This window comes from Aphelocoma coerulescens, chromosome 2 (genome assembly GCF_041296385.1).
Source record: "Aphelocoma coerulescens isolate FSJ_1873_10779 chromosome 2, UR_Acoe_1.0, whole genome shotgun sequence".
In the NCBI taxonomy this organism is placed as follows: Eukaryota; Metazoa; Chordata; class Aves; order Passeriformes; family Corvidae; genus Aphelocoma; species Aphelocoma coerulescens.
The window spans coordinates 20,063,422-20,076,919 of NC_091015.1; the positions used below are offsets into that span (position 1 = coordinate 20,063,422).

A 13,498-nucleotide genomic window follows, 5' to 3' on the forward strand; every position below is an offset into this window, starting at 1 on the left:
CACTCCGTTAAGGAGTAATTGGGATAGGAAAACTGGGTGAAGAAGCAGTCTAACATTTATTTTGTCCAGAGGACCAAGCAAGTGTCTCTGCATAGTTCAGAATGGATATCATCATGTCAGGCTGGCAATAACTTGGGTATTTCTGACTATGCCTCACTACTCAGTGCAGTGCTGTAGGCTTTTACAGATCTGGTCCATACATAGGCACTAAATATGTGTTCCCTAGGTCTGTTGTTTTTTTCAGAACAAACATAAATAAAAATGTTCAGCCTTTCTCACAGATAGGATGTGGAACCACTCCATCACTGGCTATTCAACCCCTCCTGCTGATGGTGTGCCACTCACAAAACACTTGCGTATTCACTGAGTGGGAGAGATACTGACTCTGCAGCCTGATGCTCAGAGTGGGAGGCAAAACACATGGATTCCAGTTCCTTCCCCAGGGAAAGTTTAATTATCATGCAAAGTGCGTAAGACTCAGCAGGACCAACCAACAGCCATCCTAAAGGCGATCACAGCCCTGTCATGGCGATGGGAATGATGAGCCCATGCCTCTCTTAGCAGAGAACAGAACTGAACCCAGACTTCCTTGCATTTAAACAAAGCAAACCTTTAGTCTTGAATAAAGTGGGGTCACAAACACCAACTTTTAATCAGTTCCACCAGCCCAGGAGAAAGAAAAAAATTCAGCCTACAGTGTGAACAGTTTTAAGGGAAGCAAACTGTACTCTTAAACAAATAGCTAACTAGCTAAAAATATTTTATTCACCTATCCAAGTATCCTGTCTATTACACAGATATCCATAACCTTAAAAATTATTCTAACACATTGCTACATACTTTGTTTCTAGCACATGTTTTGTTTCCATGTAATTATCAATCACACATATTTCTGTGCAGCATCATGAGAAAATACAAGGAGAGGTTGCTGAGAGTTATCTCTAATTTACAGAAATCAAGAATCTTTTTCCCCCATATACCCTTTAAAAACACTCAAGAAATTTCATTTAAATGCTTTGCCTATACTGTATCAAAACCTTATTTGCAAGTTAGAATATTGGAAAGTTAGTACCAAACTTCTAATACAGTACTACCTAAAGAATTCATTGGGGAAACTCTGACCTTAGATGTTATGAAAATCAAGGCTGGCCCAGCAGGATGAAAGAGTATTTTGCGACATGTGAGACTGATAAATTATCACAGGCTCATGAACTTCATGCTGCTCTTTCCCCATTTGTGGGCAAAAAGAAGTATATCTATGCCCTCATGAAAACTCAAAAGCTCTTAGCTGCTATTTTACTGCATTCTGGTTCAAGGCAGGTTCAGGTTTACCAGGTTAACATATTTAACACCTGAGAATGAGAGTTATGGACATTTGTCACACCTATCTTGAAGATAAAATTATAAAGGGACAATCAGGATATTCTATAACACATTGAACACCTCTTTTATTTTCTTTGAACTATATTAGATCTCTCAGGCTTTGGGAAGGAAATACACTCTTGCTTAAGTCCAAATTTTGCGTTCCTGTTCCATGGCCTATGTAAGTAATGAAGGATTTTTATGATGCCTAGCTAGCACTCTTTTAGGTTTATCCTTATTTATAAGGATAGCTTTTACTTGAAACTTATTATACTTGACACCACAACTGTCATTAAATTACTGGACATGGAGAATACATAGTAACATCATATTTGTATATAATATACAGTATGTGTATGTGTGTATATATATATATATATCAAGCAAAAAAATTGTTACCATAGTTTCAAGCATTCAGTTGGCTTCTCACACAACTATCAAGGAAAAAGAAACCACAAGGCTGAAATTTGAACAGGTAATCAACTACTATTTCTTTGAGCATTTATGTTTCATTTTCAAAAGACAAAACTTTGGGGTATCAACCTACTGATGTGAATGGAAGCTCTATACCCTTTTTAGAGACAGTCTTGCAAAAGTAGGTGCTCAATTGCACATGAAAACTGGGTGCATGTAATGCCTGAGAGATTACTGCATATGCACATGGAAAGCAAATAGATTCCCAGGCACGTGATGGCAATCGATTTACCATAAACACAATGACACATTTTACATCCACGGTCACTCATCTGTGTTAGAACACGCAGATTAGGTGCACCCATCTCAGAAATATACAATGGAATACCTAATCTGTAGCGTTTACTTGTCAATGTCAACTTTATTTTTAGAATTACTTGAAAATAAGTAAGGAAAACCAGCAAGGTTTTCTAAAATAAAGACTTAGCAACACAGGTACAAGATCAGCTTTTGTCTGTCAGTGAGCCAGATGCGAGAAACACACGGTGGTTCTGTGAGGTACAATAAAGCACTGAACACAAAACAGCAGGAAAAGTAATTTGCAAGCTTGTATACATACCTAAAACATCTGGAAAGGGAGAGCATTAATGAAGCAAAGAATGGAAAAAGCCAACACAATCAGGTTTTGTACAAAGCATACAGCATGAGGTAAGGTTATAACAAGCGGAACATACACAGAAAAAGGTTTGGGTTCTTTTGACAAAAAATGCAGCAAAAGCACAAAGCTGGTTCAGCAGTTTCTGCAAATGGCATGCATCTATATAAAAATTTAACTAAGCCAATTTGGGCTAATTTTCAGGTGAGTAAGACTTAACCACATACTGTACTTTTTTGGAGAAAAAAATCTATTCAAAATTACAGATTTCTTCTAGGCTTTTAAAGAAATTAATCATTTGTCCTTTCCTTAAATTTAGTTCTAACATCTCACGTGTTAAAACATGTAACAATATTGACAAGCAAACATTCCCATTTACATCAAAATAAGCTTAATTAGAGAGGAATAAGACTGTATTATCCACCTAAATCTTTATGAGCCAGACACTATTTTAAAAAAGTTCTTGAGAACATTAATTTTATACTAGATATTCAGTGGCAGCATTGGTTTCCCATGAGTCAAATCCCAAGTCTATTTTTAACTGATTCCATTACAAAAGCAAACTGTCAGTCGATAGGTGTGTGTAGCATTAAAAGCTGATTGAGACTCCCTTATAATCCTGTAAATCGAGTTCCTCGTGGCAATTCCTATTTCTGATTATCACGTTGTTGGTGTACGTCTCTTTGAAATTAATTCTGGGTTATCTATTAAATCATTCCAAAGAATGGTGCTCACTTCACTGTTTTCTGTGCTATGCACAACATTGCAGACCTGTATTGGGTGATAAGGTAAGAGTTCTCAAAAAGACGTACATTTATTTCCCAGAAAAGGTATTTGGTATTAAATAGATCAAGCACAGTACCTTTGTACTACCTTAAGTAATTGATGAAACACTTATTAAAGTAATAGTTCAAAAACAACAATATGTTTTCAGAAGTCTAAAAAATAGCCTTCTCTACTGCAGTTACAACTGCTGCTCACAAATGTGATCATAAGTGAAGGGTTGATCAGTGGCCTGGCTGCATGAGGTACAACTGCACAAAGGTTGGTGAGTAAAGAAATAGCTTTCCATTGAATCTGGAATGAGGGAGGGATTTGGATTAACATAAAGCAGTTTTGGGAGCTATATTTGCTATATATATATATTATATAGAAAACATATATCTATATATTTGCAAAAAGGCATTTTTAAATTATACCAGATGTAGGAATAAACCACATAGGTCTCTGACCACGTGCCAATGACTGTTCAAGTAGGAGAGACAAGAGAGCAACTCATCTCTCCACATCCCATAGCTCTGCAGCCAGGAGACGCATCAGAGCAAACCAAAACAAACCAAAACAAACCCTGTTTTTCCTTAACAAGAACAAATTTTTATTGTGATAAATATGAGTTTTAAATACCTAGGTCAGAGCTAAGTCATTGTAGATAGTCTGGACAAAAAAAAGAGAACGGAACGTATTTAGTACTTCCTGAATTCTGTGTTTTTTTTCTTTTTTTTCCTCTCCAGTAATCTGGGGAAAAAACCCTATTAATTTCATTTTATAGAAGGGAAAATGTAGGCAGACAAAAAATTCATTTTCCAGGACTCCTAGCAGACCTGCAGCAGATACTAGAAAAGAACTAATGTGATGTGAGTCCTGATTTAATGATGTATCTGTGAAACTTGTATTCGTAGAGAATACTACTGGCTGCAAAGCTAATGCTGATAAAGTAGAAAATGCCACAATAGCTCTCCTAAATCAAATCTTTTGCGATCTGTATTATAACAGAGCACATTCAGGAACATATAATAAAGTTGTTCCTTTAGGGCTGCTGTCTTGTTCAGTATGCAACTCCATACACTGTCAACTGATAAGAAGCCAGTGAATTATTTACTTTCTCTTCATTGTCAAATATGTGTTTCACATCTCATTTAGAACACATGGCTCTAATCTTCCTCTAAAAACAGAATGAATAAAATATTTATGGGCTATTTCGTGGAGCTTAGTGTGGTGGTATATGCAATAAAATGATTTTTCCCTTTGAAACATCCCAGTTAGGTGAGAAGCTGGAATTATTCGTATTTTCCAGAGAGAAAATTGTATTATAAAGAATAATCACAAGTTATGAATAATTCAGGAGGGTTAATTTTCAGAAATGCAGTGTCTGATTCTTCAGAGTAATTACCAGTAGAAATTACATTCAGAATAGAAATATGGAAGCCATTCTACAGGAAATCCTGATTCCTGTGGATTCTTTCTTCCAAAATGGAACATAACCTTGAAGCTTCTTTTACAAGTCAGTACTAAGACTCAGAACATTCCTGATGCTGCTCTGTACTGTCAGTACAGAATATAAGTACTGATCTGAGAGAAGGAAAAAATTTTTTGCGATAGGCTGGGAATGAAAAGAATATCTCCCCAGTTAAATGTCTGCAAAGAGGAGAGCCTAAAATAAGAGGACTTCTGGGGAATGAGGATGCACAAGCCTGGTATTTTTCAAGGTATCCAACAGGAGCTCCAGTAGTCCATAAAGGACTGCCTGATATCCATCCCCCTTTTCCAAGTCAGGGCATTACCATGCAACATGCCAATTTTGATGGCATACACGGTATAAGTTAATACAGGGAAATCAGGGAAGTAGTGATTCACTCAAAAATTCCAATTCCCCACAGTATTTTACATATTTTTCAAGAATATTAAGGCAGAGGACTGGTGGAAAAGTAGTCTGTAAACATTTGACCAAAGACTGGATGACAGCAAACATAACCTAAAGATACTAAGAAGCTGCACCATTAGCCTTCTTATTATCACTTCCTAACCTTTATTTTGCACTACTTGAATTTTTAAACCAAATAATATTCTTTTAATAGGGTATTTCGTTGACTTACAGCAAATTCATCACACAGACAGAAAAAAAATTCCACTATGTGGTGTGATATTGCCACTCACCTCTTCTACTTCAGCCGACTAAATACTCACAGCAGTGGTATGTTGTCATCTTCTTTGTGAACCACTGCTAGGAGAGGCCACCTACCAGCAGACTACAATGATGTTTTCTGATTCTGACTCTTATTTCTGCCTTGAGGTACATTGCAGGTAGGCAAGGGAACAGGCTGTAACATGCCTTGTGCTTTTTTCTTTTGCCTTGCACAATGGTTTTCCCACTGTCTTACAAAAGCAGTTATCTTTTCTGACTCCAGATTATTTTACCTCAGTTTTTGTCCCAACACTGCTGCCACACCACTTCCCTCCCAGACTTCCTGTCTGATTTCTGTCCTCCTATGGTTTATCCCATGCCTAGAGCAGAGACCTGGAGGTGCTGTATCAGTGGGTTTGACTGTCCCAACTCCTTTTCCATAAGTCAAACCTTTTCCATAATGGATTTTCACTACTTTCCTTACTGCCTTAGCCTGGCCAGCCACCTGTTCTCCAGGTGAACTTCTTTAAAGTAAATGACTTTTGATTCCATTCTCCATGCTGCACAGCAAAGGAGGGATTGCAGATTGGAGGATGAGCATCTTTTTACCTCAGTTCTGCTTGGCTGCTCTGATTCAGTCTACTGGGAGCAGATTTTGCTCAGCATAATTGCTGGACCTAGCCAAGGAAAGCTGACTCTTTAAGCAACTCAGATGCAAAGCTTGGCATGTGTTAATGGCAGATTCTACTAATTTGATCAAGTTTTCTCATTATTTTCATTAAATTTCCCAGAAACATGTAACTGAAATTTTGTTCAGTTGACTACCAGATTTCAAAACCCCTCTAGATTACTAGAACAATGGAAGTATTACAGCTTCTGAAAGAAAAGCATTTGAGAATATTTTAGCATATGTAAAATTAATTTTTGCCCTAACTTTATTGCTAGAATGACCCAGTTGCTCAGCTCAAAGATCTTCAAAGTTATTTTATAAATCAGTTAATTTTTAGAACAATTATAAGCAACTGAAAACCAGGTATGTAGCAGGAAATTATAGTTAATAACAGGCCCATTACAAAAACTAGGGAGAAACATCTACCTACCAATCCACATATTTGCATATATACATAATCACTGTCACCTTTTGGGTGTCTCAAACTGCAGTTCTGTCAGAACTTCCATTTTAAATACCTCCATCTAAAAAAAGTACCTTGACACAAAGAAAAAATGTTGTTGCTCTCAAGAGTATGGTTCTACGTGAGATAAAGGTATACAAGATTGGGCAGACTTTAAATTTTATGAATTTTTTTCCTGTATAGATTTTTATGATAGAGTCTCACATATATGAGAATATTTTAGCATGAGGAATGAATTATGTGCTTTTACTGCTGCATATATTTGTACAGTATTGCAAAATTGCACAAGCTTTGCTGATGAGGCTGAAAACTTAATCATCGTGATTCTGTTTGTTCCATGACTGGTTGACCTCCCTAATTATTATCAATTTTCAGTCCTATTCAAAATAAGTGACACTTTAGCTTTTCATTAGATTATTAAACAGACTTTGATGACAAGACTGAAATTCACACAGAAGAATATTCTTGTGTGTAAAGATATTAATTATGTTGTTACAGTACATTGCATTTTGATATTTCAAAACACTTTAAATAAGACACACTTGGAAACTACAGACTACTTCCAATAAAAAATTCACAGCCTCCATATAGCTGAAAGCAAAGGTTTTACGAAACAGATTTTCAAGAAAGGGAAGACAGAATTTTTAAGGCGGAGAGGCTTATGCTAAAAATGACTACTATATTAGGCAAACGTTAAATATTCAGTCAGTTCAGGTGTCAGAAATATTTTGTTGCAAAACTGGTAAGAACTTATTTAATAGGATGAATGAAACTACTTTCTTGTTCCACAAAATTTACCATTTTTCAAGATACAATACTGTGTTCAGGGGAAATCAAGCTCTCTCAAAGGCTGCTAAGAGGAATCTGCAGCTCTGTAAAGGCAGAAATATGAGTGGAGGATCCATCTGTGATGTAGCAAGTTCCTCCTTTTTTGGTATTTGATGGGGGACTTGCGGAAGATTTGTTATGGGACCCATATCTGTATCTCAGCCAAGTGCCCTTACACGAGTATGTAGACTCCTGGCAGGATCCATCTTATAATCACAGAATGGTTTGGATTGGAAGGGACCTTAAAGATCATCTAGTTCCAACCTGCCCTGCCATGGGCAGGGAACCTTCCACGAGACCTCTTGGCTCTCTCCAGGTGGCTCTACACAGGGAATGCACCAGTGACAGCAGCAGAGTCTTGGATATAAAACATCTAACACTAGAGGAATGGCAAAGGCAGTCAGGAATTAAGACTCCAAAATTATCACCTTTTCATCCTAACTCTATGGACACCTTGGGATGGCAAGCTCCAGTGCAGCCACCTGTACTGTAGATGGTTACAGTTAGTTACAACTTCCCAGCTAAGCTTATTTTTCTTTCTGAGTAATAAATGTTTAATTATTGATACAACTGGGCAAGCTTCAGTACTAAAAGACTCATGTAAGATGACAGACATGTAGGCTATGAATGCAGCTATACAGTTTTTAAAAACATCTCCCTTCTTCCATCCTTCCCTTTTTTTGTACCAACCTTAGGATTAGTTTAAACTGACACAAAATTCATCAAATGTGTACTTCAGTAATATTTTTCAAGCTTTGTATCAGTTGCTATCGCTAACAGTAAACTTATAAAAATAATGCATAATATCAATAATATCCATATAATTCCAAGAAACTGAAAAGAGTCATTTCTATTTAACCAGAAAAAAGGCACAAAATTAATTTCTGGGCATAGAACAGCGATAGGGGATACACATCATAAGGTCACCCCAAGACATTACGTTTTCAGATTTTATATGGATGGCTGCTTCTCCCCACTGAGGCAAAAGGCAAAACATGAAAACTGAGCATAAGCAGAATAAACCAAAATCAGCACTATAGGAAGTTTACCTGATAGTGATTTTAAAATTATTTCTAGTGCCAGGATTTCTGATTTATGGGAATTGTGATTTTCTCACAGCAGAGAGAAGGCTATTTTTAGCTTAGACATATGAATGGAGAGTAGCATACTTCACAGGTAATTTGTAGATAGCATCATTACAGGTACTTACCTAGGCTTGATCTGGTGTTAGATCGCTCTATTATCGCATGCTTACTGGGATTGTTTAACACTGAGCGTTTGGCAAGCGAGATGTCTGCTGTGACTCGTGTAATTGATATACTGCAAAACAAACACAGCAAAACAGTGCTGAACCTTATTTATCTCTCAGGGATGTGGGGAGAATTCTCATTTAACACTAGAAGATGGCTAAGACTACAGGAAAATAAGTTCTCAGCAGCACAGTATGCTTCGCTCAATGTGAACAGAGAAAAAACTTTATCCAACTTAATACTGCTACAATAACTATTGATAAGACATCCTTCTACACATGCCTGGAGAGAGGGCAGGCAGGAGGAGGTCAGGGATTGCTGCAGAAGATGGGACTTCCCTGGGGTCTCCAGGTCTGATGAGGATCTGACTTTACACCAGTACCCCCAGTATTAGCAAACTGCTTTCTCCTTTCCCTGACTTGAACAGTACTGAACGACAACATGGCTTACTTTAGCCATATGTATAAGACATATAGGGCTATGCACAATTAAATGGTAAGGGTAAGGCTTAGCAGGGAAATTAGTACAGATCTACAAGTACAAATCATGGGGTTTTTGTTTTGGCTTGGGTTTTTTTTTTGGGTTTTTTATTGCTCAGTTTACTAACATGTTTTTCTAACAGAGTGCAAGAGCTACCTATAATTTTCCAGGAAGATTATGCTAGCAATATGCTAGCCACCTAAAAAGGAGAACTGTGACTTGGAGAAACACATCCTTGAAAAGTTGAGGTTGACTATCTGGCAGGTTCAGTTTTGTGTTTATGAGAATAGATGAGCCAAGAAAGAAGTGGTTACTTTCAGTTGTTTGCACTGACCTGCTACACAACCTTCTGCATATTCTTCTTCCTAGGAAGATAGTTTCTTTGGTTTGTTTTGCTTTACTGTGCCAAAATGCACCCTTAAGTTCCTTTTCAAACTCTCTGGTCTAATGAGGTTTAGAGGTCACATTTTTCCAGTGCTGAGAGTTAAATCAGAGTGATGATACTCCCTTGTTCTTCCTTGTAGGATTTTACTTGCAATTTAAAAGAGGAAATGGATTTGCTAAGAAGAGGGAGGGCTCCTCTCTAGCAAGCACTGTCAGATGCTGTTTGTTCATTTGAAATGTAATCCAATAGGCCATTTCCCACTGAACTCGACATGTGTATACACTTACTAAAACCCTAAAAAATGTAACAGAGCCAGAAGTTAATAGGAAAAAACAGAACTATGTGCACAATACTGATTAGTAATATAATTTTGGAAATCTAGGCATGATTTAACTTAAGCTAAAAACATCACCAAAGATTGTGATTTCTGGCACAGCTCTTCACAGATAATGCCATTTGTCTTAAAATTAAATCAAACGTGTATTGTGATACTTATTGGTTATCTTTATTTGCTAATGGAACGACTACAAACTTTTACAGCTTTTTGGTTTTTTGTGTTGATTTGGATTTTCTCCTGCCAGTATTTCTTCCTACAGGCTATAGAAAAATTTTTGCCTTTATAAACGCAATTATGGTATATTGAACAACACTAGATTTATCAGTCTCTTTATCTATGAAAAATGCTATTTTTCATTTTAAGACTTTTTACCGTCTTTCTAAGGACATTTTAATGTCTTTGAGAAATGTCACATCAGGAAGACCAAGTCTGCTCTCAAAACAAAGGGTGTGTATGTTCATATTGTGAAACAATTGCAGTGAGAGCAGGGACAGCAGTGTGGCAGCTTAAAGCACTAGCATGAATCTGAGAATCTCCGGTGCAAATTTGTTCAAAACCTTAAGTAATGATTCAGATTGCTGCTGAAGTTTGGAATGCTTCAAATCTGCTACTATAGACATCAATTTTATTTGGAGTACTTGTGGATTCACCCTGCCACAGTTGGATCTACAACTGAAAATCTGATATGCTCTAAAATACTTAAAGACATTAAGATGGAGTAATTTTCATCTGCTTGCAACAACTGTTTTGTTAACTTCCAATTCTGAAGGTGTGTATCTAGGGTTTGACAATCCTGACTAATATAAAGAGGGACTACTAAAGTGGTTAGGTATTTACATCATTATTCAGACTGAGAAAATCCACCAGTTTAAACCACAGTGCCTGGTATTTTAAAGAACTGAAGCTATTGACAAAAATCCTCAGGCTCCCTCTTGAAAGTTTTGGCAGCAACAGGACACACAGAATAGTGTTATGGATCTCTCCACTTCCAAACTAAATAGGACATTCCTTGAAGTTACAGATATTATAATAAGACCTTCTTGTTTTCTCAATTTTTCCTCCCAGTGTCAACCCACTGGGACATATTAATCTGGAGCTTGATCCAACACCAATATAACCATGTCTGGAGAATGCACCTGATGTCTCTGCTCCATGGGTCCATGATGCTGGAGTTACAGATCATGTCACTGCTTTTAAAGACAGACTATCATTTGAGATCTGTACCACAGTAATGCCTGAAGGCTCAAGTACAAATCCCACTGGACCTTGTCTAGCTTGCTGTAACCACTCGGATCAGAACCCAGCGAGTGCAGCCGGTCTGCTATCAAGGGTGACCATATTTCAGCAAGGCGGAGGACTGCCCTATCCCTTCATCCCAGTCCTTTTGAAACTTCCCACTACAGAGCCCAGAACTACTGTCAAACCAAGATCCTATCTTGAGGGATCAAAAGGTCAACAATCCCATAGACCAGACAGTCTGAATCTCATATCACTCTTTCCAAGCGGGATGCCAAGTAAGGAATTAGAGCTGAGGAGGAACCGTGGCTCTTGTCAGTTTGCTCAAAACCTGGGAAGCGTTGATGAGATATCATTTGAAAAATACTTAAAATAACTTTTTAATCTGTAGATAAATATCTAGCAATTTGGAGTGTGAATGTCACAGTCATCAAGAAGAAGACATCCTTTTTTCCACTCTCACCAAATATATGCCCCAGAACACTTCCCACTGCAACACAGCCTCTGCATGCTCTGTCAAGGAAACTTCCAATCCACACTAAAATCCACTGATCAAGGAATTAGTTGTCATTCCTAATTTTGTCCAATCTTATTATTTCTTAAAAACCTGGTAGTACCCAACCAGAATCTGAACTGAAGTATATTTGCATTGCAAAGTACTTACCGCCCTTCGAATCTATGTTTTAAAAAATCAAATAATGCTTTTTGCATCATATCTGTTACCTAGAAGGAAAAAACCAACAAATTAATAATCACATAGGAAATTCATAACACTTGATGCTAATAATATTATATAATAAAGCTGACAGTAAATCTTATATCCAAACAATGGGATTGGAATGCAATTTATTCCTAATCTCAATTCTGACATGAAGTAAAATGCAAATAAGCAGCTATTCAGTAGGAGTAAAAACTGTCTGATGTTTGCCTACATTATCCATTATCAAATACAAATGAAGCACGGTATTTTGGCAAAAATGAAACCATTCACAACAATCAATTACCTCATATCCCTTCAGAGAAGGCCCCACTAAAACTACTGGTCGCATAGAAGGCACTACATCATAGGGAGGGATGTGCTCTGTCTGCAAAACAGAAAAGGTTTTCAGCATAACAGCACATAGAGAAAGTGTTAATCACTCTTTACAGTATTAGGAACTCTGAATTTCCAGTGATGTCACAGGAATCTTGGATTCATTAATTTTTCCCTAAAACTGGTAGCACAAGATAAGGACATAAGAGGTGCAGGGATTTCTTTTGAAAAAAACTTTTCTTTGACTTTAGGTTTTCCCACTGTTTTCATATTTACTCTGGATAGTTAAAAACTCTTATTCTGGGTCATGCACATGTCCCACTCAATAATTCCTAACTGCTAAATTGAAAAGGTTATTTCCAACAACTAATGAATTGAAATGGTTAATTCTAGAGCTGAGGCATTTGTTTTCAACAGAAATTTTATATAGGATATTATGAAAGAGAAAAATAAAAGGGGATGTGAAAAGCATAACTTGTCTTTTTTGATAATGTTCAGATCTGCCCACTGCTTGAAAAAATATTGTGACATCACTGCAAATTCCCATGGCAGCAGTCAGTCTCACTTCCAGATTTGCACCCACAGTTCAATCACAAATTAAATCAAAATAATGACTGATCAAGTTAGTATTTCTAGAAAATTATCATAAGCAGAGCTTGGGATAGCATTTCTTCCACTTTGGGAAGTTCTTGTCACCACCCAAGAATGGATTCTGGTAGTACCATATTTACCAGAATACTAACTGATGTATCATGCACAATTTCTAAAAAAGTATTTTAACATACAAAGATAAAAAGATTGTCTCCTTCCAAAGATTGCAAAAAATTTATATTGTTATCACAATACAATATAAAAATATTAAACTGTTGGGTTTGGGGTATTTTTTTCTTTAATAAGTAGCAATTCAATATATATCACCAAGAATGGGGCCTTATCAGAAAGAGTTTTTTGTTCATAAGGGACGTTTTGGTTTATCTGTGTCTTGGGAAAAAATGATAGAAACCCAAACCCAGGGATCTGTGGGTGATATGGAAAAAGAAATGCCAGATTTATTTTTCAAATGCGTACATAGTACAAATACATCAGTCAAGATCACAGAATACAGACATTGTTCATTGTTCCAGAACTCAATGTATCCCAAGGTGTTTTGCAATAACATTAAAATAAGTATATACATTCCAAAACATAAACCCACAAAGACAGACATTAATACAGTGACAGCACACAATGCTACACAAGCAGCAGTCTAAAGCAGTCTAAAACACAGAAAACATTTTTGTGAATGTCCTTCAATGTAATTTATTTTATTTTTTGTTACCTGTAATTTCATGAGATAATTAATAACATGAGAATGAATACCAGTGCCCAAGGCATCATAAGCACGTGAAATGAATTTATTGTACACAGTGCAGAATCTGACTCAGCATGTTCCAAAGCAACCCCCTGCAATTAAGCTGGGCCTGTATCCAAAAGCAGTCCTCCA

General features: G+C 36.8%; 1 protein-coding gene across 6 annotated transcripts in view; it reads right to left on the minus strand.

The window, feature by feature from the left end:
- The window catches only part of CACNB2 (calcium voltage-gated channel auxiliary subunit beta 2), a 252,833-nt gene that overhangs the window by 18,466 nt on the left and 220,869 nt on the right, over window positions 1–13,498 (minus strand). For all 6 annotated transcript variants that reach the window (XM_069006684.1, XM_069006682.1, XM_069006685.1 and 3 more), the window contains 3 exons: window positions 11,987–12,067; window positions 11,647–11,705; window positions 8,505–8,614 (listed from right to left, as the gene is read on the minus strand). In XM_069006684.1, coding sequence (XP_068862785.1) covers window positions 8,505–8,614; window positions 11,647–11,705; window positions 11,987–12,067 — 250 coding nt within the window. The remainder of the gene's footprint in view (window positions 1–8,504; window positions 8,615–11,646; window positions 11,706–11,986; window positions 12,068–13,498) is intronic.